This window comes from Grammomys surdaster, unplaced genomic scaffold (genome assembly GCF_004785775.1).
Source record: "Grammomys surdaster isolate TR1022 unplaced genomic scaffold, NIH_TR_1.0 126113, whole genome shotgun sequence".
NCBI classification, from domain to species: Eukaryota; Metazoa; Chordata; class Mammalia; order Rodentia; family Muridae; genus Grammomys; species Grammomys surdaster.
This window is the reverse complement of record NW_021620921.1, coordinates 7861507-7887659: the sequence shown is the minus strand read 5'-3', so window position 1 is coordinate 7887659 and position 26153 is coordinate 7861507. Positions and strand designations below refer to the sequence as shown.

The 26153-nt window shown below is 36.0% G+C and overlaps 1 protein-coding gene across 1 annotated transcript in view; it reads left to right on the top strand.

The window, feature by feature from the left end:
• Nucleotides 1-26153, top strand: part of Senp6 (SUMO specific peptidase 6) — a 61320-nt gene that overhangs the window by 18544 nt on the left and 16623 nt on the right. The window contains exons 7-16 of the mRNA XM_028756220.1: nt 1004-1074; nt 7081-7223; nt 9470-9857; nt 12257-12483; nt 18005-18169; nt 19997-20030; nt 20335-20529; nt 22269-22495; nt 24236-24345; nt 24428-24544. Coding sequence (XP_028612053.1) covers nt 1004-1074; nt 7081-7223; nt 9470-9857; nt 12257-12483; nt 18005-18169; nt 19997-20030; nt 20335-20529; nt 22269-22495; nt 24236-24345; nt 24428-24544 — 1677 coding nt within the window. The remainder of the gene's footprint in view (nt 1-1003; nt 1075-7080; nt 7224-9469; nt 9858-12256; nt 12484-18004; nt 18170-19996; nt 20031-20334; nt 20530-22268; nt 22496-24235; nt 24346-24427; nt 24545-26153) is intronic.

Genomic DNA, 26153 nt, shown 5'->3' with positions numbered 1-26153 from the left:
AGTGCTTCTTTTTCTTTCTATAGTGATTTTCTCTCAATACTAGACACAACATGCTTATTTTTTTTCCTCAAAATTAGTATACTTAGATTTATAAAAGTATAATATTTAGGACATTTACTTACTCAAGTTAGGTTTATTATATGTTTTATGTTGAACCAAATGCAGTGACTTATAATTGTACTTCCAGCACGAAGGCAGGGGTATTGCATGTTTGAAGGTAGACTGTGCTATATAATGAGACCCCTTCTAAAATAATGATAACTAACTGTATACTATTTGACAGAATAGTTTAATTTAATATGTTTAGACAAATGTAATTCTGGCTATAATGTCCCATGACAATGTCCCATTTGTTCTATATTTGATGAATTTGTTTGATTCATTTCTGTACTGATAGCATTGTCTTCAAGACTAGTGTTATTTAATATTCGGTTTTTTGTTCAATATTTATTTTATTCATTGATTGCTTTTAAATAACAAAAAAAATTGAGTGAGTATTTGTTCAAACTGACAGTGTTTTTAATGTGAATGTCATAAACTGGTTAAAAGGCAGTTTCTAAAGAAAAGGTCTAAATTTTGCATGTGAGGAATAAATAGCTTCCAAAGTAAAAAAACTGGCTAAGGGTAGTGACTGGAATTCTAGCTACTTGAGGCTAAGACAGGAAGGTCACTCACATCAGGCAGCTGAGACCATAAATGAGGCACTTTTCTAAAAAACAAAAAATTAAAGACTTCCTTGAAAAACCAATAATTTGAATTTATTTACTGACTATGTATCTAGCAGTCTGCTGTCGTGACTCTGGTAGGTTGAAGATTTAAGTGAGATACTACCACTGCTCTCTAGCTGTAGCTTTATTTTCCTAATACAGTTTTATTTTATATCATCAATTTTTAACATGACAAGCTATAGTTTCTCTGAATAAATGTAAGTAGTCCTTTGACTTTGTCATTTTGAAAACTTCATTTTCTATTTGAATGAGATCATACAAATTTCCTATTGTAGGAAAGAATACCCACCTCATGTCCACAAAGCTGAAAACAACCCTATAATGTTAAGTCATGGCCAAGGTGGAGGTAAGTATACAGTTTTGTTTGTTAACCTGTGAAGGGTTTTGAATTCCTGCATAAGAAGTGCAAAGAGAGAATATAGATACTAGCTTTAGAATACTCTGGGGCCTACTAGAATCATGTTGAAAACTATTACTTAATAACAGATTTCATATTTTTTTAAATTTTAAAACTGTGGCCTTATTGTCAGGGTGGTTGTACAATTAGGTGAGTATAGCTTAAAATCTTTGGATTATGTTATATTTTTATTAAAGATTCAAGTATTAATTAAAGATTAGCTATAGCTTTAAAAACAGTTTTATATTGAAAAATATCAGTTTTATATTAATATACAAAAACATGTATCAAATGTATTTCACCAACAAATTGATTTTCCTTATATAAAATAGTGATTTTATTTTATTTTATTTTATTTTATGGGTATATGGAGTTGCATGCAACAGATGTGTGTGGTGGTCAGAAGACAACTTTTGGGTAGTTTTCTTCCCTTCCTTCCCCTTGTTGAGGCAGTCTGCTTTGTTGTTTCTGCCACACTGTGTACTCCAGCATAGCTGGCCCATGAGCTTCCAGGCAGCTTCCTCCCACCTGTCATCCTGCCTTAGGAATGCTGGGGTTGCAGATATACACTATCGTCAGCTTTTCTTTTATGTGCATTTTGGGGTATAACTCTAGTGGTTGAGTTTGCACTGCAAGTGCTTTTACTCTGAGCCACCCCGGCAGCTTAGCATTATTTCTGTTTATTTTTCTAAGATCAAGGTTTCTCTGTTTCAGGTTTTCTTTTAACTTAAATAAATCTTTCTTCCTTAACCTCTGGAGTGGGAGGAATCTAAAGGCATGTGTTGCTGAACCCAATCTAGAATGGATTGTTTGTTTATTTATTAGGGTTTTTTTTTGTTAATTTTAACTTTGCGTGTGCATGTGTCTGTGTGAGATACATGCATATGTACCACTGCCCATAGAGGGAGGAAGTTTCATATCCTCCTCAAACTATAGCTACAATATATGGATGTTGTGAGCTGTGTAACATGGGTGCTGGGCACTTAGTCTGGTCCTCTTCAAGAGCCATCTGCACAGCCCCTATATAATAGCTTTCTTAATATGTGTTCTCCTTGTTTACAGACAAGACTTAGCTTGTCTGTAAACATGATAATTCCTAATTTCAAACTTTGGCACATGCATTGAATATACCACTGTGATTAAAATTTTTCATGCTCAGTTTCATCATTTCTCATTATCTTGTATTATTTACTTCAAATCTGAATCATATACTTTGCATTGTACAGTTATGTTAATAAATTGAGTTTAGCAATAATGATTACCTTCTTTCACATCCATTCTGTTACACTTTCATTTTTTATTGAACACTGACGCCATTCCACTTGCTAAGTTAAGTCCTACTTCTTGTGGAAGATTCCTCTAAATTTAGACTTTATGCCTATATTTATTTTGTACAGAAGAGCAAATGGTTCCATAGATCACTGAATTACTTGCCCAGGATTAATTCAGCTCTGTTTAATGCCAAATCTCTCACTTAGTACAAAGTTACTTTGAGCTTCAAAGAAGAATGTACAATACCATTCTCATTTGACAAATGAGTTTCAGAATGTGACTAGACCTACTAGTAATATTTTAGATGCCATTTAGTCAGACTGTTAGAATACCTACAGTTTATTCAACAATATTCATTATTATTCAACAATATTTATTCAACCAGGCATTGTAGCATACACCTTATATCCCAAAACTCTAGAGGGAGAGGTAGGTGGGTCTCAGGGAGTTTGGGGCCAGTCTAGGCCACCTAGTAAGTTAAGGCCATCCAAGGCTATATAGTAAGACCCAATTTCAAGCAAACAAACAAACAAACAAAAATTACCCAATAATATTCACTAAGAAATTAGGAATAATCTTTGAATTTCTTTGTTTTTCATTTTGAAATAATTATAGAGTATAATAATAATAAGTTGCAAAAGGAACAAAGTGGTTCCTATTTATTCATTCTCACTATACCTTTTAAATCAGTACTTGTCAAAATGAAGATTAGTATTAGGTATGTGCTTATTTGGGTTTTGTTGTTGTTTGCTTTTTGACACAGAATTTCATTACATAGTCTAAGCCATCATAGGACTCTCAAGGTAGCTCAAGCTAGTGATCTTCTGCCTTAGCCTTCTGAATGATGGGATTATTGGCACATGCAACCACAGGTCTGTCTCGTTATAAGATTATTTACTAAGCTGTTGACCTTGTTCAGAAGTAAACGTTTTTCACTGATGTTTTTTCCACATTACAATTAGTTGGGTTTTTTTAGTGTTCTAGATAATTTTGATGAGTGCAGGTGAGTTGCTTTTGTAATGCCCTTGGTTTGTGTTTGGTGATTTGTAAGATGAGGCTGCACCTCTGCTGCTTTCTGACACCATTTACAGAAATGATATGCCTTTTTCAGTGCATTATATCAGGGATTACATGATTTTGATATGTTTGGTACTGGTGATGTTAGTCACAATCACTTTGTTATACAGTAGCTGCTCCGACCTTCATTACTGTAAAATTAGTTTTTCCTTTGGTACTCAGTAAAGTTCTTTGATAATTCTAAGGTACTGCAGAGTTTCTGTTTCACCTTAATTTTTCACTCTGTGATTAAGCCTCCATTGGTGAGTGTTGAGGGGAGGAGTGTTGAACTTTTCAGACAGCCTCATATGGCTCAGCCTCAAACTGCCCTTGTTCAATCCCCTGGATTATAGAATTGCACCATCATCCATAGCTTCATTTGTGGGTCCTAGTGAACTGTTCCTCATTCATACAACAGTTGTTGATTTTTGTCTAATGGTAACTTTCTGTTTTTATTTTGCATTATGGGCGTTACTTACCCATAATTTTGGGAAAATATTTGCATATTTAAATTATAAGCATTTCGGGAGAGTTGTTTAAGAGTCTCATCCTAGAGAGACTCTTGGTTTCTGTAGTGGTGGGTATCAGACCCAGAGCTTTGTAAACACTCTGCCAACTGAACTACTTCAGCCCAAGCTGTACACATTTTGAGAGGAATATAAAAGTTATATTGAGATGCTACCTCTTTTCTTTAATTATGTTAGAGGTAAGGGAGCCCTCCATTTTCAGCCATGTTTGTGTTAGGCAGGTGGATCAATCCCAGTTATAGGATAAACCGCACTACTAGCATATTGGATAGAATGCTGCATGAAAATCACATTCAATTTTAGTATTTCCTTTGGAGACTACATGTCGTGTTTCTATCATAGTTCTGGAATATTTCTTTTTAAAAGAAATCATCATGATATTAACAAGATAAGGGCAGTGGATAACAATGCTTGAGTACTTGTGTTAGACAACCCGCTGCTTTTCATTTTGTTCCTTAAGCTTCCTTTTCATTTTGTAACTGTTTTTAATATTTCTCCAGAAGTTTAGAACTAGTTGACATCTTTGAATATATACATTTTAATTACATAGTTCATGCAATTATGTCTTAGGATTGCAATTATAGTCAGCTGATAAATCACTGCTTGATTCACATGTACAAAGAAAGTTTCCTGTCATATTCAATCAGTCTGTTTTATTCCTTAAGAACTTATCTTACTTTCTGCCCCTGTGCAGCAAGCCTCTGTAACTTCAGGGTTTGGACCCACAGATCTCAGCCACAGTGATCAATTATATTTGACAAAGGAAAATTGCATCTGTCTTAAACATTTACCTTCTTTTTGTTTGTTTTAATTTACTAAATGCCATTGTAAAATAGCTACTTACATAGATTTTATAATATATTGGGCAACATAAGCAATCTAGAAATGATTTAAAGTATAGGCAGATCTGCACACAAAAGTTTAAGTACTACATTTCTTACAGGTGACAGGCATTTGCAAATTCTGGTCATCACAAATCTTGTAATTAGGCCCTTCTCATATACAAAGTAGAAGACAGTATGCTCAATTTAAAATATTATGCATACTGTTATATTTACTTGTATTTTAATTAAGTAGCATTTGTATGTAAGAAACATTGGCAGAAAATTTGAGTTGAATAATACCCACAGATCTTGTGTTGTTTCATTTATACAATCTAGTGAAAATTTGTTTATGGGGAAAGGATTTTTCCTTTCTGTGCATAATTGAGTTTATTTAAAAAAAAAAAAATCTGAGTAGGACCTGGTGTCATAAGTCTTTAATCCCAGTACTTCGGAAGCCGAAGGACATAGATTTCTGTGAGTTCAAGGCCAGCCTGGTCTATTTAGTGAGTTCTAGGTCAACCAAGGCTACATAGTGAAACCCTGTCTCAAAATAAAATAAACAAATTGGAAGCAGCATGTTGATTAAAGAGACCGAGGGTTCTTTTTGTAGCACGCTTTGTGTTAGCTAGTCTGGCATCTTTACTCTTGGCCTTTCAAGTACTCAGAATCCATATCCTGTTGGGGGTTGTGGTTTTATGCTATTTTGCTGTAAATTAATTTTACAAGTAAGTTCTTTTGTACAAAGAGTGGGATAGTATAGCTTTCTGTTTAGAAATTGCAAAGTTAAGTATCCCTTAAAAACACTAACATCTGGATGCTCTAGACTAGTGTGTTTCTTCAAGTGTATTTAAGTCTTTTATGTCTTTTTGGCCGTAGGCTAAGTCTTCAGGTTCTAAGTTTATTATCTCTCTTGTAAAGTGTAAGTCATTTTCAAGTGATTTAGAAACATCATCCCTTCCTCTAAATGCCTTTGCCTCTCTTCTTCTGCCTCTGCTTCCCAAGTACTGGGATTAAAGGCCTGCACCACATACCTCACTAATTTCACACTTAAATGCATCATACAGTTCTGCCTTCGTGCAGTTCAGCAGTGTGATAAATACTTGTCCAGTTTTGTCTTTTGTAGTTTTGGAGTGTTAGAAAAATATATGATTAAAACTCATTTTCTCACAGCATATTGGCAACAATATGAAAGTACAAACAAGTATTTTATTATTAAATGAGTGCTAATAGAAGTACAGATTGGATGCCACAGAAACTGGGTTGCTTAATTGAGTATTCAGTTGAGTAGACTTTGCTTGTACAGAGAGGAGTATATAGAAGAGAATAAAAGAAAATACTCTGGAAAAATGAACCGCTGTGAAATGAAATACAGAATCAAGACTGGCATGTCCAGGGTCCACATAAGGTTTTGCAGTCAGAAGAGAATAGGAAGTTGGACAAAGTGGTATGTGGCTGAGCTAGCATTTGGGATCCAGCAGCAGGAGGAAGCCTATACTTTTAAAACCAGCCTGGGCTACATAGTGAGTTCATACCAACCTTGTTAACATAGCTGGACTTCATTTCAAAAAATAGGAAAAAAGAGAATAAAATATTCAAGTAGAACTATTTAGCAAAGTTGGGAGTAGGTTAATAGAGCAGATATGTTAAATCATAATAAAGACAAATCTCTTATATTTCTAGGGAAGAATACCTATCTAAACAACTACTACCACACGAGTAGCCTAAGAGTTAGTTTAGTTTTACTTTTTCTAAATCTTTGGACCAAATGTTTGAATTCCTATGTTTCCTTATTACTAATCTAAGAACAGAGCTAAGTTGGAGGGAAAGAGGCATGTTTGTACTTTAGTACAGTGTTTCTGATGCCTTTACTGCTCAACTGAATCAAATGTTGCCATACTAATGAAGTAGTGGAAAGCCTGCTGAGAAGGGACAACCAGGTAAGAGTAGCTTTGACATTATTGCTGCCTTCATTCTTGCTTTTGTTTTTTTACATGTATTGTATGTATATACGGTGTGTGTATATGTATACAAGTGAACAACTTTCAGGAGTTCCTTCTATCGTGTGGATCCTGAGAGTCAATTTCATGTTGTCAGTACTGGTGGCAAGCACTCCTGCCTGCTAGCCATCTAGTTCATCTTTATCATACATGCTATACACTATCCCATTTTAACTAAAAAATAAAATTTGAAAACATGTACTTTAATTCTTCTATCGTAAAGATCATGAGAAATTTATTAAATTTAAATCCAGTGCTTTTCACCTCCACTTCCTTTAGACCATATAATGAAGAAAACTGAAGAGTCAGAATCATATGTAGAGCCTGAAATTAAGAGGAAAGTACAGCAGAAACGGCACTGTAGTACTTACCAGGTATCTCCTCTGTCCCCTGTCTCAAAGAAGTGTTTGACCCATTTAGAGGTAGGTAGAAATGTTGCTCTTCCTAATCACTTAGTATTTTTATTACTATTTTAACATTGATTTTGTGACTGTCTGCGTGTGAGAGTGTAGTCATGTGCATCCCTTTGTGTGAGGTGGAGGTAGGTTACCAGCCTTTAGGACTTGATTCTCTTACTCTGGGTCCTCAGGATCAGACTCGGGCTTTCAGGCTTGTAGGTTTTACTTTCCGGGACATCTCCCCAGCCGTTCACATTGCCTTTGTTGCTCATTATATTCTAGGGAATTGTTCATCTTAGGACCCAAAGAAACCTAGAAAAGCTATTTAAGTAAATGTTTCTGGCTTAAATAAACCATTTTCTACTTGTCCAAACTATGGAATTTTTTTTAATATAAAGAATTTATCAATACATCCCTATAACAAAATTCAGATAATTGGACTCAGCCAAAATTAAAGAGAGATTTAAAAAAAAAATTTTTGGTTTTATTTGATTGGCTTTTGTTTTGAAGACAGGGTCTTATTTAATACCAGATGACCTGAAACTGACCAGCCTAACGTCCAGTTCATTACAGTCTTCTAGCCTAAACTCTCAAATTGTTGATTACATGAGGTATCATATGTAACTATTAAATTTTTAGAAATTAGGATGGGAGAAACAGCCCAGTTAGTACAGGCATTCGCCAAACAAGTCTGAGGACCTGAATTCAAACCCTTAGAACCAATGTAGAGTCAAATGTGATAGATAGTCCATATGTGTGATACCCGTGCTTGTAGGATGAAATGGGAGGCAGACAGGAGGATCTAGTGTCAGAAAGACACTCTGCCTCAAAGTAGAAGAAAACAAGGACTGGAACTCAAGGTTGTCTCTTACCTGCTTCTATTCATTTCTCTTCTCTTGCCCTTCTCTTTCTTTTCACATCTCCCTCTTCTCCCTCTCCCCAATTTCTCCCCCAACTCCTCTCTCTCCCTCTCTCCTTTGTCCCTGTTCTTTTCTTCCATTCATACTAAGTTACACAGAAAGAAAAGGGGGCTGTTGGTTTTGTTTTGTTTTGTTTTTAATTAAAAAATTTCTAATCTGGTTGTAGAGAGATGGCTCAGTGCTCTTACAGAGGACCTGGGATCAGTTCCAGGCACCCAAATTGGGTACCTCACAAGCATCTGTAACTGTAGAGAAAAATCTGATGTTTCTTTCTGGGCTCTACAGGAACCTACACTGACACATTCACATACTGCCCCATCGTATATATAATTATTGATACATCAATTCATAAATATTGATTTTTAAACTTACTTTTTGTTCAACAAAACCCAGTTCCTTTTTTTTTTTTAATCCTTTCTGTGAACCTAGGACTTTGGTTTGGCATGCTGGTCAGATCCTGATCATTGAATGCCCTCATTCAGATTTCATGTGAACAGTGTTTCTTAGTGGGTTAGCCTTCATTTCAGGGTCATATGTTGTATTTATTTGCCATAACTCTTTAGACTACTTCCATCTGGAATAATTCCAGTAATTTCTTATTTTGTTTGTTTCAAGATAGCTCTGGCTGTCATGGACTCACTTTGTAGACAAGGCGGGCCTTGAACTCATAAAGATCCACCTGCTTCTGCCTCCCAAGTGCTGGGATTAAAGGTGTGTGCCATTACTTCCAGCGATTCCAGTAATTTTTTTTCTTTTTTCTCCTTTAATTTTATATTTTTTGAAAAAGGAAGTTGTTTTATTTCTGTGGGTGCTGAGATGTGAATTCTGGGCCTGATAATAGAGTATCAGGTGTTGTCTCTTCAGCCCGTATTTAGTTATTTGCATCATCATGAGCACATGGTTCTTTTTGCTTGAGTTAGAGTCTTTAACTTTCATATATTTTGATGTTCAGATGATGCCTACTGTTTGTGACCATCCCTTTAAACTGTCCTGTTGTTTTTTGACACATCACTATCATTCTTCCAGGACTTCATTACTTGGTGTAACAAGATAGTCTAGATTTACTGGGTTTGTTTTTTTTTTGGTTTTGTTTTGTTGTTGTTTGGTTTTTGTGGTTTTCTGAAACAAGATTTCACTGTGTAACCTTGGCTGTCCTGGAACTCACTCTGTAGACCATACATACTGGCCTTGAACTCACAGAGATCCACCTGCCTCTGCCTCCTGAGTGCTGAGATTAAAGGTGTGTGCCATGGCCACTGCTGGGCATTTTGAGAAGCTTTTTTAAGAGCTTTTTGATGCAAATGTAAAATACCAAACTCTTTTCTTTCTTTTGTTCTTTTGGGGCATAAGGTTTCTGAACAGCGGGAATATTGCCCAAAATGTGGAAAAGAAAAAGAAAATCAGACCAAATGCCAAAGTTGTGGTATTGTTTTTCATAATGATTTGCAAAGAAATTTCCGACAAGCCGTAACTTTGAATGAATCTCCTGGACCATTGCTAAGAACATCAATTCATCAGAACTCTGGAGGACAGAAATCACAAAACACAGGATTAACAGCTAAGAAATTTTATGGGAACAGTGTGGAAAAGATTCCAATTGATATTTTGGTCACCTGTGATGCTAGCAGACATAATTACATACAGACAAATGGGAAAGTCATTTTACCTGGAGGAAAAATACCTAAACTCACAAACTCAAAAGAGCGAAGGACAAGCGTGTCAGATTTAAACGATCCAAGTAAGTATCCTCAAACTCAGAAGACCTTGGGCTCCAGTGGGCCTCCTGCCTTTGTTCCTGAGCACTATTGGATTAGAGTAGCCATATTCTTCAGTAATACTTAATAGCCAATATTTTTGTTGCATAATTTTAAATGTGAGTATATTTGAGAAGCACAGCTTTAAGAGATGTCTTCTTGTGGCACATATGCATCACTTGGGGATTAAGTGGTTAGAACATGCCTAAAGTAATAACTGACTTTGTTCCCATTCTGCTCATGTTAAAACAATAAATGAGAATAACAGCAGCTTTGCCCCAGTCTTTGTTCAAATACTAGTTATTGCTCATTTCGGTATATACCTCCTATCTAGACTTTGTGTGTGTTCTTGGTGAGTAGACTAGCCTGGCTGGCCAGGGAGTTCCAGGAGTTATCCTCTCTTCCCTATGCTGGGGTTAGAAACTACCACCCAACTTTTTTTTTTTTTTTTTTTTTTTTTTTTTTTGGTTTTTCGAGACAGGGTTTCTCTGTGTAGCCCTGGCTGTCCTGGAACTCACTCTGTAGACCAGGCTGGCCTCGAACTCAGAAATCCGCCTGCCTCTGCCTCCCAAGTGCTGGGATTAAAGGCGTGCGCCACCAACGCCCGGCTTACCACCCAACTTTTTTATGTGGGTTCTGGGGATCAGACTCAGTCCTGGGTAATTGCAAGGGTTTGCCAGCCAAGCTGCCTCCCCAGACCCTTTGTTAGTAATTTGAGTAGATAAAATAATACAAATAATGAATAATTATAGTTCAATACAATATTTGAGACATAGGAATCAGTGGAAATTCATGGGCAATTCAAGCTGTTAAAGAAAATGCACACATGAATTAAAAGTTAATATGTACCAATCCCTGTGATAGGATTTTATATATACTGCTTTCTTTCCAACAATCCTGTGAAATAGATATCATTGTAGTCTCTGATTTCATAGAGGAGAGAAACTGAATCAAATAACCGGCTTTGAAAATAATAAAAGGCCAGTATTTGTTATGAAACTAAATAACAAAACCAAAGAGCTACGTGGATATTACTGGAGTGATGGCCCTCTAGGGCAAGTACATTACTCCATATTAAATAAGCATGTATGTGTGGGGTACTAAAAAGAAAACTGCCCCTATACGTTCATGGATTATGCCTTCTTTACCCACTTCCCCTTTCTTAAGGTTACTTACAGAAGTAATTCACAGGCAGCTGCATCACCAGAATATCTAGCTGACTATTTGCTCTTATATTGGAGCACTTTGAAGACTATATGTTAACCCAGGGTATTTGGTTGTTGTTTTTCTGTATGAAGCACAATTTTAGGCTCTAGACTATAGCAATGAGCAAGATATTGTCCCATCTTGTACAGTTGCAAATAACCTTTCATATCGAAGAGTATTATAACATTGAAAGCAATGAGTAACTGACTGTCTCTGTGCTTGCATTAGTTTAGCTTGTCCATCAAGAAGTGATATTTAAGACAATACTTTATGACAAAACATGAAAAGAATTGAAGGTAGAATAGATGACAGAAAATCTTGCTAGTGTTCCTGGAGTGAGGAATTATGATTTTATTCAGTGCATTGTGGGCTGCTCCAGGATTATGGTACAGGGAACAGTTTGATAGGTGTACTAATGAACCCAGGATCTAAGATCAAATTGTCTTAAAATTGTCTTCATGTTTATAAAGCAAGATTTTATTGAACATCAGATATTGGTACAGTTTCTTCTCAGGACCAGTTATAATTTCAGTGCTTGCCATTGTAAGGGAAAATTATTGGCCACATGTTATAAATATATGTTATTTTGAACATAATTTAGATATTTTTTAAGCCATAAATTTTTTGTAACTTGGAAATAGACTTACGGATAATTCTGTGAGTTACTGGTGTAGCTGTATAGATTAGTGGTGACTCTATCGTGGTTTTTTTTTTTTTTGGCAGTACTGGAGATTTGAATCCCGAGCCTCATACATGATAGGCAAGTGCTCTACTGCTGAGCTGTATTCCCAACTCTGGTAGTGGTGACTGTAGAAGCTCTAAGGCTAAAGAGTTGATTTCATAGTTGTCTAATATTTTTGAAAAGAGTATATATCATATGCTTTTAAAAATCTTATTCTTTTTATGGGATACAGTAGATTATATCTTTTTTTTTTGTGTGTGGAGTAAGGTCTTGCTTTCCAACATTACATGGATTTCAGTGGTCTAACTCAGGCCACTGGGCTTGTGCAGCAAGCAATTTTACATGCTGAGCCATCTCATGAGCTCCTCTTTGATTTGCTTTTATTGATCTCATATGAAGAAGATCTAAGACAAATTTGGTATATTTCCTAGTTAATATTTTCACTGACAAAAATGAAATATAAATGTAAATTTTGACTTTTCTTTATGATTTTAGTCATTTTGTCCAGTGATGATGATGATGACGACAGGACAAAGAGAAGAGAGAGCACGTCCCCGCAGCCTGCCGACTCAGCATGCTCCTCCCCAGCACCGTCTACGGGAAAAGTCGAAGCTGCACTAAATGCTAATACAAGCAGAGCAGAGCAGGAACCTAGAAACAATCCAGCAGAGTCTGAGTTAAATACTGTTGTCATACCAAGAAAAGCAAGAATGAAGGACCAGGTACTTTCAGATCAAGGTCTTTCCTTTGGGGTATTTCCTCTATTTTAAAAAAATAGTTTGTTAGTAGCAGCAGGAGAGTATGGCTTGTTCATTAATGCATGCTCAAATACTGTTACAAGGTTATTCTAGAAGACCATTAAACTATATACAAAAATAAATTACAATTTAACCAGAGACTTGAGTATAAGAATCCAATAGGAAAAAAGCCGGTATTAACAAACTGTTAGTACAGGATTTCTTACCCAAGATGTCTGTGACCAGAAATGTTTTAAATTTCAGCTTTTTTTTTTAATTTGGAATATTTGCATATATGCAGTTAGGCATTTGGACCTAGGAACTAAATCTAAAAGGAAATTACTTATATTTGTCACATACAGTATATGGATAATTTTGATTTACGTTTTATACAGCTTTTTTGGTTTACTTACACTTTCTTTTTGTAAAACTTGTTTTTAATATTTATTCATGTGTATATGTGTGCAAACATGCACTCGAGTACAGGTGCCAGCAGAGACCATAGGCCTCCTTTGAAGTTGGAATTGCAACCGTTTGTGAGTCCTCTGATCTGGGTGCTGAGAACTGAACTCAGGTCCTCTGGTAGAGCGGAATGTGTCCTTAACCAAGGAGCTGTCTCTTTCCATACCTACCTGAAATCTTTGTACGTGTGTGTATATGCATGTATATATTTCTTAGAAAACCTAGTAGACTAGAAGTTATTTTAATTTCAGTGTATTTTATAATTTGCTTAAAAATTTCAAAACATTCAGATGAAAAAAAGATAATGTAAATTAAAAGATTTGGAAAGAGATTTATAATACAAATGACATACAGTATTGTAATTAACTTATCAAAAATGAGTAAATAGGGCTGGCTTTACAAGTAAAGGTGCCTGTTGACACGCTCAATAATCTAATTTTAATTATCAGGACCTACATGGTGGAAAAAAATTAACTCCTACACATTGTCCTGTGACTTCCATGTACATTGATGTTCATGCCCACAAACACCCGCAATAAATAAATGTTTTAGAAAGTAAATCACTAAAACCGAGGATACAAAGAAAAGAGTAAAGGAGCAGATGTATCTAACTTGTAAGGTGACAGTCACTATAAAGTGATGGTCGTTGTAAGATAAACTACAGAGTTCATGCTGGAGACTTGAGCAGTTGTGTTGTGTTTTAAATCTCACAATGGGGCTAGAGAGATGGCTCAGCAGTTAAGCGCACTGACTGCTCTGCCAGAGGTCCTGAGTTCAATTCCGAGCGACCACATGGTGGCTCACAACCATCTGTAATGGGATCCGATGTACTCTTCTAGTGTGTGTCTGAAGACAGCTGCAGTGTACTCATATAAATAAAAATAAATTAAATCTCACAATGTTTTAAGTAAGTTTAGGATTGTCTTCAAAGCTGTTATTGGCAACATATGGCCATCAGAGCATAAGTTGGACATGCTGTCAGATGTAAACTACCACATAAAAAGTATAAATCAGGAAGGAAGTACTTACTAAAGATGAAATATAACTATTTACTAAGTAGACTTAAATTAATACAAAGCAGTATGTGTTCCTGTTAAGATTCCAAGTGAAGGGAGGTTACTTTTCTGGTTTGGCAGTAGAAAGGAAATACAGCTTTTGGGGAAAGGAATGTTAAAAAAATTTTTTTTTTAGTATATATCATTTGACCTCATAGAATATTTCTCAAAGGAATTCTTCCCTCTTTCCCAAGGTGTGAAGTACAAACAAAATTCTTATCTGAGCATTGTACCTCATGGCTGGAATCCCAGCACTTGGTGAGCCAAGGCAGGAGGATCGCTACACCTTTCATTGAGACTGCTCTGGGCTAGAATGAACGCTAGGCAAACCTGTGCTACAAAGTGAGACCCTGTCTGTAAAAACAAAACAATAGAAGCCAACAACAGCAAGGCACTATTAGTAAGGAAAAGAGAAATAATTTGGACTTTAAAACTGAGAAACAATGAAGATTACTTTTAAAAAATGGATTACTATTTATATAATCGTATTTTAAAATGGATTACTGTTTATATAATTGAAGTGCCTTTCCAAGCAGAATAAGTAGCAGAAATGTAGGTACATTTTACTAAGAAGAAATTTAAGCCAGAGTAGGAAACATGAACAGGATTTCATAGATTAATGAGGAAAAATTGCATGAGCAGATACTGTAGTTCATTTTTTATGTGTTTGTACTTTCTTAAAGTCAGAAAGAAATGAAAGGACTAAGGAGGAGAGAGAGCTCTGTCATTAGCATGCTTGCTACACAACCTGAAGACCTGAGTTTGATCTTTAACATCATGTAGAAAGTCAAGTGTGGATTATAACTCACACTGGAAAGGGAGGGACATGTGTATCCTTTCGCTTACTAGCCAGCCATCCTTACCCAGTCCAAGACCCTCAAGGTCCCAGTGAGACCACTGGCACACGCTGACATACAGATGCTTGCACAAGCATATGAGCATTGAAAATGAATCAAGTTCAGAAAAGGTAATCAGTTAATGAGTATGAAATGAATTGCTCCTTGTTAACTGTACTGATTGCCAAAATGATTTTTAACTGTGGTAGTGCTCCAGTGGTGTTTGCAAAGATGGAATGTTAGGGTTGTAAATTGGTATACCTTCACTGGAGGACAACTGAGCAATAACTGCACATGGCAACCAGACTCTACTTCAGAAATGTTTATTGGAGATAGTTTATTATGGGGACAGACTGAAAAATGAATCATAGAGGAGTTTAGTTAAATGAATTAGACTTTCATGGAATAGGATTATTCAGGTTTTTGATGGGACAATGACCAGAGGGTTCTGTTTCCTGTTTCTGTGTTGCTCCGTAGCAGCTTGTGGATCTTTCAGACACTTTCCTTTTAGGATTCTTAAGTTATCTTTGATTAGTGAGCAGAATAGCTCTCATAAAAAACTGATTGTAAAGCTTAAAAACCAAACCAAGTCAAAACAAACATGTCTAAGATGTTTTTTAAAAGTCTTTGATGTATTCTATTAATCATTTAGGAAAATAGTCATGATAAACAGTTTCTTAACCTGAAAAAGCGATGTATAAATCTGTAGCTATATGGTATGGCGTGTGTTTTCTTAGAGGAGTCTGGAGGTCGCAGGTCTCTTGTTTCCAGCCCTGTCTGCCCTCAAATACTGTATAGCTCAGGCTGGCCTTAATTTAAGGTCAGCCTCCCCAGTGCTAAGTTACAGAAGTGGAAGAAGCCTGGCTCAGGCTCGTTCCATTAAGGTAATTGTCTCTAGTTCCATCCAGAATGTTGCCAATGATAGGATTCCATGCTTTTACATGTCTGAGAACTATTTTGGTGTGTCTGTGTACCGTGTTTTTATTCTATCAGTTGCTGTGCGCTTAAGTTGTTGGTCTTATTTATTGTGAATAGTAGAGTAATGAACATGGGTGTGCAGGCACCTCTGGCAGCTGGTTTCATATACTTTGGATAGTAGCAGTTATATTGTCCTAATTTAATTTTTGGAAAAATCTCTGTTTTGAGACACCTCACTGGTTTTGATTTGCATTTTCCTTGTAATTAGTGGTGTTATTCATGTTTTACCTATACCTGTTAACTATTTGTATGTCTTCTTTTGTGAACTGTCTATTTAAGTCTATTATCCCTGCTTCTGTTTCTTGATTTATTAATTTATTTTGAGATAAAAAAATCTCATTTAGCCTAGGCTGGCCTTGAACTTCCTATGTGTAGTAGGAATGGTAGGGCCACCTCTATATAAATGACAGGGGCTGAGCAGCCACAAAAGCATCTCCTGCAGGAGGACCTAATTGAGGACTGCCTGAGAGACCAAGGATTGCTGGTGCAGACAATGCCAGCCAATCAAACTACTGTTTAGAAGGGATGCTTTCTTGGGACCAATGGGGCGCAAATGGAGGGTATTAAAGGAACTTTTCAGCAGTGTTCAGATGAGCTTGCTGTGGTGTTTCTTCTCACCTGCTCCCAAAGTCTGTCCCATTGACTCTGTACCACCTCACCTCCAACCTCCAAGGGCAGGTAGGGTCAGACAGTATCCAAGGCACAGACATCTATGTAGCTAAAGATGTTTTTCCTGCCTCCATTTTCCCAGTGCTGAGATGGTAGGCATGAACTTCAGTGCCAGCTTAATCAACTGGATTGTATCAGTGTTCACCATTGAGTTCCTTATGTATTCTAGTTATTAAACTTTGTTAGGTATATAGCTGACATTTTTTTCTCATATCTTTTAGGATTTGGGTGTGTGTGTGTGTGTGTTTGTGTGTACGTGTACTCGCGCTTTCAGTATCTTGTGTGAAAAGTTCATTGCTGTTCTATCATTTGGAAGTCTCTGCTTTGTATTTGTTTGCATGTTTTATAGAATTTAAATTGTAAATGTCTTTAATCCAGTTAGAGATAATTTTTACGTATAGCAGCCAGCAATCAGTCTTTTCAGTATTTATTTTTAAATATTAAAAAATAAAATTTATGTGTGGGTGTTTTGCCTCCATGTGTATCTGTGCATCACTGGCTGCCAAAGGTTAGAATTGGAACTGTGATTGGAGTTATAGATGATTGTGAGACACCATGTAGATGCTACAAATTGAACTCAGGTCATCTGAAAGAGCATCAAGTGCTCTTAACCTAAGAACCCTCTCTCCAGTCCTATTTGTATTCTTGTGCTTGTTGATACTGCATTTTTTTCTACATCATTTATGGAAAAGGACTATCTTTCCTCTAGTGTATAGTCTTAGCACTTCATCCAAAATATTACCCTTCGGGTGCTGAGGCAAGACGATCAGTTTGAGGGCATTAGAGACTATACAAAGATCCAGCTACAAAAAAAAGAGGGCTGAAATGACATCTCCATTGCTGAAGGCTAAAAATTATTTGCCTGTAGAAGCCTGAATTTAATTTACTTCCAGGTTTTTTATTCTGTTGCATTGGTCTATGTTCTGTCAGTTGGCCTTTTGGTCAGTATTTACTGTGCTGCCGTGCTCTTTTGATTACTTTGGCTTTGGAGGATTATTTTGAAGTTAGATGATTGATAGTTTTGTTGTTTTTTCTTAGACAGGGTTTCTCTATGTATCCCTGGCTTTCCTGGAACTCTGTAGACCAGGTTAGCCTTGAACCCCTGAGATCCTCTTGTCTCTGCCTTCTGAGTGCTGAGAGTAAAGGTGCATGCTACCACTGCCTAGCAAATAGAGACATTCTTAGCCCTCAGTGCTTTTCATTTTAGCAAACAGAAGCTTGAGGAAGTTACTGATTTTCGCAAAAACATTAGTTGATATTTTTTGGCTGTTATTTGAACATAACTAGTGTGTTTTGTGAGTTTTATTTCTGACCTTGAATTTCAAGTCATAACTTGAGAATTTACTTTATATAAAAGCCACAATTTCTATTTTCTCTTACTCTAAGGTAGGACAGTCAGTCCATGTAATGACATTTCTCATTTTGGGTCTTTTTGCATGTGTGTTTAGTTTCCAGGCTTGTTACAGTTCCTTACTATGTGAAATTGTTTTTGTTTGTTTTTTTCAGCTTGGTAATTCCATCAGCACACCTCTAAAACGTCGTAAAGTAAACAGTCATGGAACTTTAATTCACACTATGTCTTTAAGCTGCCAAACCTTTGACAGTGTCATTTTAAACTGCCGAAGTATACGAGTTGGAACACTCTTCCGACTGTTGGTAGAGCCTGTAATTGTAAGTATGTTCTTAAACTGTTGTTGTACTGGTAACAAGAATCAGGTGCCACTGACATGGTTAATCAGTATATTTAAAGTTTGCTCAATTATATTATTGAAGTTAATATGTAAAATTTCAGATTGCTTTAAGAGTATATAAATAATAATCCATTAAAAACTGATGGATATGTAGAACATAAATTCAAAGTGATATTAGAGTTACTATAGGAAATGTGTGTGATTCTCATACTTACAATTAAATTCTGTCTTTTGGTATTTTCCTATACAGTTTGGATACCCCTTGTCCAAAAATTAGAAATTCTCTGAAGTCTGAAATTTTAGTACTGACAACAGGAACTTAAACAGAAAATTTTGTATTGTTGGATATGGTGATATATATTTTGAGCCAGATATGCTGGTATATGCTACAAGCCATTTTGTAGCTTGATGGCATCAGGATCACCAGGAATTTGGGTGTGATGGTATGGTTACAAGCAAGCAAACAAAACAAACCAACTTGTATAGTAAATGAGAGGCACATTCCTCAGCCTCAAAAAAAAGAAAGTTGAGTTTTAGGGGTGGAGCTCAGTGATAGACTCATATTTGGTATGCTCAAAACCTTGTGTTCAGTCCTCGGTGTTGGTTGGGAGAAGGGAGTAGTAGTGTTTTAGATTTTGGAGGATTTAAATTTTTTATTTTTAGATCAGGGATTTTTTAACCACTGAAGTCTTAAGAAAATATCCTACATGAATGTTTGTAAAATATGAACCTCCTTTGGCCCCCAACATTTTAGAATTTTGGTCTGTGTTTGCTTCTCATATATCTGTTTACTACTGTTAATATATCTTATTCTTCAATGCCTATCAAAACATTTGCCTCCTCTTTTGAGTCTTTTAACTTTTCTAAGCATTCAAGATAATTTGATTCAGGTTTATGAATTAGGCTTAATGTTAAGTGCTCTCTACATTGAAATAATTAGAAAATTAAACCATTTTACAGCCACCAATAATGATTCAGGAAAAGAATGTCTGGGGTGCTAAAACCATTGGGTAAAAGATATCCACTGACTTTATCTTTGCTCGGATTATTTAGTTATAAATGGACAAATATGGAAGGAGAGCAAAAGCCTAGCAGTCACTGCTGAGGCAGGTGATTAGTAACATGAACAGTGAGACAGCCTGGCACTTGCAGGACTTACTACTTTTCCTGAAAATGTGTGGATTGGATTTGGAGACGAGGAAACTTCTCTAGAAGACTGCTTGGTGTATACGACTTAGATCTCATAAAAGCCATGTCCTGAAGAGTAGAGAGACGGGTTTGTCGTACAGACACAGTGTCTGCTATATAATATTGACAGAGGACATGGCTGAGGGAAGAGCTCATTGGTGGAAGTTCAAGTATAAACTTGATATTGAAGAAGTTAAACTTGATCTCTTAGATTTGCTGATGATGTTTTAGTTGTGTAGGAAAATGTGCTTGTATTTAGAATGAAGGATTTAAAGGTGAAGTAATGACTGCTGCCTGCTTTGTGGCTTTTTTTTTCTAGTAAAAATATGGTTTATAAATAATAATATAGTAGATATATGAAAATATTAATAGTTTATGAATCCAGGAAATAAGTGTTCAGGTAGGTGTTCACTGTAATATTTAAGTTCAAAATAGCAGGGGGTTTTGGTTTTGGGGTTGTTTGTTTGTTTGTTTTTTGAGGGTGGCTATTTCATTTTAGATTTAAGCACATGGTATATGACTCAGTATACTTATAGATCATATATACCATTTAAAATATGTAGAACAAAAATCTCAATAAGTCTGTCATCAATACTAATTTATCCTTTTGTTTTTAAAGTTTTCTTTAGAGTCAATCAAGATACATCTAGATGGTAAGCTATTTTTTATCTGTTCATGCACTAAAGTTTATACTGGTCCGTTCCGTTTTTAATAGTAATAAATATTTGTTTAATTAATTAATACATTGTATAAAGGGCTTCATGTAATTTCATTTTGCAATGCAACTAAGCCTAATATTTTAGTCTTCTTTTTATTTGGAAAAATTGTTTTATAAATGCAGTTCTTAAGAAGAGTAGAGAGTATAGTAAATTATTAATTTTAGGCTATATTTCTTCCATTTTTGGTTTGTCACCTTAAAAATTTGCTCCTTTTTTGTTTTTCTCTGTTTCCCTCTAGGACCAGAAAGAGATTCTGTAGATATTATTTTAAATACCTCTGATCTAACTAAATGTGAATGGTGTAATGTCCGGAAATTACCAGTAGTGTTCCTCCAGGCAATACCAGCAGTTTATCAGAAGCTTAGCATGCAGCTACAGATGAGTAAAGAAGATAAAATTTGGAATGATTGTAAAGGAATAAACAGGATAACGAGTAAGTTTTGTAGACAAATTACAGTTAACATAGGTCTGCCGAATAACAGAATAGGAGTGTTTTTAAGAAAGTGTATCAGTGGGGCTGGAGAGATGGCTCAGCGGTTAAGAGCACAAACTGTTCTTCCAGAGGTCCTGAGTTCAAATCCCAGCAACCACATGGTGGCTCACAACCATCCATAAAGAGATTGGATGCCCTCTTCTGGTGTGTCTGAAGACAGCTACAGTGTACTCATAATAAAATAAATAAATACATCTTAAAAAAAAAAAAAAGAAAGAAAGTGTATCAGTGCATCATGAGAAGTTAAAGCAATGATTTTTAGGTCAGTCAATACTTACTTCATTTGGTAGGAATGTAAAGTGAATTTAACTGATGTGACTGCTGAGTTAAGTTTGCCTGGGAAGCTGGGACTAGAAAAATCTGAAGGATATAGAAGAGGTCTTTATTCCTTAAGTAGGTGGAGTTCTTGCACTTTGTGCCATAACAGCACAGCTGTTTTTATACTAAGTACATTTGGGGCTAGGGAGATGGTTCAGTGGTCAAGATCACTTACTGCTCTTGCAGAAGATATGGGTCTGTTTCCAGCACCCACATGCAGCTCTCAGTTATCTGTAGCTTCAGTTCTAAAAGTGTAACACTCTTCTGGCCCCTCTGTGGGCTCCAGGCACACAGACCTGCACCATAGACATACATGAAGGCAAACACACACAAACAATAAAAATAATTTATAAAAAAAAAATACATTTTAGCATTAATTGCAGCTGCAGCTTAGCGTTAAGTAGATGGCAATAGAACTGTAAAAATTTACACATTAGTAAACATTGCAGATCTATTATGTGGAGATAATACTATGTGCTTGGCTTTTTCCTAATCATCCTTGGCAGAAATGCTAATTGATATATTTCAAGATTATGATTTAGTTTTGATCCTTTTGTAATGGTGGTTTCAACCTTCCTAGTGCTGCGACCCTTATGTCATGGTGATGCCCAACCATTATTGTTGCTACTTCATGACTCTAATTTTGCTACTGTTGTAAATCATAATGTAAATACTTGATATGCAATCCCTGTGGAGGTTTGGACCCATAGGTTGAGAGCCATGTTTTGTTTTTTAATAGCTTTGTTAATGAACTACTTTAGATCTGGTTCCTTTGGTAACATTTCTGGGTAATATTGCCCATTTTCCAGTATTGAGTCCCTGTGTACCAAATACTATTATGGATATATATTCCAGAACTTGTCGTTGTCTACAGAGTAATTGGTTGGTACTCTTATCTGTGTATGCAAATGCACTTATGTGTCTGTGTACATGCGCAGATATAGATACCAGAGATGGTCAATTTCAGGTATTGTCCACCTTTTTGAGACAGGATCTTTTACTGCTCAAGTTTTAACATGCAAGCTAGCCTGGCAGGTATGCAAATCAACAATCTGCCTGTCTCTGTCTCTTTTTATGTGGATTTTGGGAATCAAACTGAGATTCTTTCTCATGCTTTGGGGGCAAACATTTTATTGACTGAATTATCTCCCCAACCCTCTTTTAGCCTTTTTTTTTTTTTTTTTTTTTAAGAGTGTTTCAGTATTCTCTGTGGCTTTCCACAAACTCTTGACAATCCTCCTGCCTTCACTTTACAAGCGCTGGAATTAAAGGCACAAGTCACCAGACACATCACTTGTTGGTGTGCTTTAAAATTGTCTACTTAATCTGCTCATCTCATAGCTATATTTATTTCTTTTCAGGTTTAGAAGAACAGTACATTATTTTAATTTTTCAAACTGGCCTTGATCATCAGGCAGATGTGGTCTTTGAAAGTATCATTACTGACATTGGTATAAGGAATAATGTTCCCAACTTTTTTGCAAAAATTCCTTTTGAAGAAGCCAATAGCAGACTTGTTGCCTGTACAAGAAGCTATGAAGAAAGCATCAAAGGAAACAGTTTGCAAAAAGAGAACAAAGTGAAAACTGTAATTATATTTTAAAATCTTACCATAATTTTAATAGCTGCATAAGTCTGTTTGCTTTTTGTAAGGGATCAAACCCCTGTTAGCTGGGGATCAAAACCAGGGCTTCTACATATGTTAGGCAGACACCTTGCCATGAGCCATAATTCAATAATAATGAGTAATTTTAAAATGAAATGTATAATATTGTTCATTTTAATGTTAGACTTCAGAAATACATTTTAAAATTAAAGAAATATAAATGTTAAAACATGGTTTGGGTCTTGTTTAGTTCCTTTCACACTCTGTTTTGTTCTTTTTCTCCCATCTCTCCCTTCACACTCCATTCAGTGCTCACTCAAATAGATTGTTACCCTGTGTCCTAGAGCTGAAGTTTAGGTGCCCTGTGCATAGTTACATTTGTTTTAACATGGTTGACAATATTGGAAGTAAAGAATACACTCTGACTTTGTCAAAATCTGCATACAGTTATATAGAAATGCCTCAAAGTTAGGTAACTCTCAAACTATGTGGTCACAGAAGCACTGTACCATTTGTACAACAATTCAGTTTTGTTAGTTTTGAGGTTTGCTTAGTTTATTTGAAATAAATCTTTCAACCTGGCTACAAACTTAAATGCAGGTGATTCAAGGCATAATTTGATAGATTTTTTTTGTTTGTTTCAGGGTCTTGTTTATACACTGATGGCAGACTGCCAGTCCTATCTATATATCTGTGGTTCTGGAATTAAATTTGTGTCCCCTACACTCAGCTAAAAACTTTGCTTTTGTTCATTTGTTTTGGTTTCTTTTTGTTTTTATAGTTATTTTTAAGATGATTCCTACTCTGTAGCTCTATATAATCTAGGTCTTACTATAGACTAGGCTAGCCTAAAACTTTGTGATCTGCCTACTTCCTACCCCCCCACTTCAAGGGCTAGGATTAAAGGTGTGCATCAGCATGCCTGGCAAACTCTTTTTTCCTCTTTAATGCTCTCCTGGGCAATTATTCTCTATCTCCAGTGAGCTGTATATCCAGCCCCAAGACACAGTCTTGATAACTGAGGTAGACGTCATACATGTAGTGGGAGGTGGGGAAGAGGAAGAAAGGGAATCCTTGCTCTTTTGCAGAGATTTTTAAAAAGCAAGTGCAATGGATTCAGGTTTTCCTATAGTAAGTGTTTAGCTCACTGATCTGTATGTTTTTTGCATCTGTGCCCCAACTCCCACGGACTGCCTAGCCTTTACACTAAGTTAGGTTTCCACTGCTATCAGAAAAAAACAAAACAAAACAAAAACTAAAACAAACAAACAAAAAAACAAACTTTGGAATTTGTTTTATTTTAGCAGTTCTTCAAATCTTACCAGTATGATTCAGTATGAACAGTAGACATAAGAAACTAGAAAACCCATTATAATATATTGTAAGGAAACTACTAGTGAAACTAGCCCATTCCTAGCTTTTTGTTATTTTGTATATTTAAGCACTGTTCATACTTTTCTAGATTGTTATTTTCAGGCTTGCTTTGTTTGTCTGTTTATTTGTTTTTGTTTTTGAGGCAGGATCTTGCTATGTAGCCCTGGCTACCCTCAAACTCACTTTGGAGACCAGGCTATCTGAAGCTTCCAGTGAGCCTGCCCACATCTCCTGAGTGCTTAGGTTATAGGTGTACATTTTCCATTGAAATGCTTCTGCCTTGTGCTTGCTCTTTTTATTAAAGAAATTTCCGAGTTAACTTCACAAATTGGTTATTTTCTCTGCCAGGTATCCTTTGAATCTAAAATACAACTTAGAAGCAAACAAGAGTTGCAGTTTTTTGATGATGAAGAGGAAGCTGGAGAGAGCCATACAATCTTCATTGGCCCTGTGGAAAAGTGAGAAGATTCCTTTATGTTTTCAGTGCTTAAAAATATCTTTCTCTGTGCTACATAATGTCTTCCTTTTCCTTTATTATAGATTGATAGTATATCCACCACCTCCAGCTAAGGGAGGCATTTCTGTTACTAATGAGGACCTGCACTGTCTAAATGAAGGAGAATTTTTAAATGATGTCATTATCGACTTTTATTTGAAGTAAGTTAACTTGAGTTATTAGTAAACCTGACATTCTGCCATTGCATATCTTTTTAAACTTTGCTTTCTAAAATCAGACTTTAGAGGTTTTTGTTACTGCCATATACTGTGACACTTGAGAAGAGTAATCTTCTACTCAAGTATTCTTTCTCAAATTTTGTTTCATCATTTTTTAAAATGAGAATAAGCTCTTCCAGAGGTCCTGAGTTCAATTCCCAGTGACCACATGATGGCTCACAACCATTTGTAATGAGACCTGATGCCTTCTGGTGTGTCTGAAGACAGCTACAGTGTACTCATATACATAAATAATTAAATCTTGTCAAATGAGAATAAAGGGTTGTGAGAGTTGAGTGAGGTACTACATGTGAGGTACTACAGTCAGGAAGTGCCAGCACAGTTCTCATAAACACTAACGTACTATGTGTTCACTGGTATGTGTAGTGAAAGGGCGCATACATGAAACAAAATAAAACTCAGCCACTTTATATTAGGGCTGGTGTTTTCTAGTTTCTAGATATTTCAGCACATCTCTTAACTCAAAGCGTGTTTTGAAACATGATGGGTGAAACCTGAAAATTTGATTTAATAACCTAGCAGTGAATTGTCTTAACACTTGGAGGGAAAAGGCTTGTGACTTCTGCTCCAGGGTTCTAATACTCACTTCTGCTTCCAGTGGCATCAGCCCTGACATGCACACAAAACATAAAGTATGACTAACATACTTCTAATGTTGTTGTGGATGGCATTATACCTCAGTTTGGCTTGGATAGGAACACTTGGCAAGGATGTATGAAGCTTTTATGCCTAATTGTTCTATAAAATTATTAGAAAAGATTGTTAAAATCTCTAGCTTGCTGGGTTTTTTTTCTATTTATTTATTTATTTATTTATTTAAAGTTTACTTGTTTATTTTATGTATATGAATTCATTGTAGCTGTCTTCACATACACTAGAAAGGGTATCGGATCCTGTTATAGATGGTTATGAGCCACCATGTGGTTGCTGGGAGTTGAACTCAGGACCTCTGGAAGGACAGTCAGTGCTCTAAACCACTGAGCCATCGCTCCAGCCCCCTAGTTTGGTGCTTTTAAAGCCTCCTGTATTTTGAAGTTGTATTCGTAGGAAAATGTGCTTTTATACCTTGGAGAATTAACCCTTTATCATTAAGTCAGTATGTAATATTGTGGAGTTACTGCTGCTGCTCCTGCTGCTGCTACTACTTCTTTGCGACAGAGTCTCACATATCCCATGCCAGCCTCAGTCTTACTGTGTAGTTGAGGATGACCTTGGACTTGTCTTCTTGCTAGCTGGGATTGCAGGCATGTATAGCTAGGAGCTGAAAACTTGCTTATATGGTGTTTGGAAAGTAAACTTAGGACTTCATACATGCTAAGAAAGCACTCTGCCAACCAACTTACCCTGCTATTTCTGTTGTTTGTATTTCATACTGAAACAATCTTAATTTTTTATATCATACTAAAATATTGGTAATTGTAATCCTGACTTTATTCAGGACTCATTTATAGTTAAGTTTCCAATTAAATTCTATATAATAAAATACATCATACTTTTACATTTTTATTTATGTCTCATGATATTTATAGAA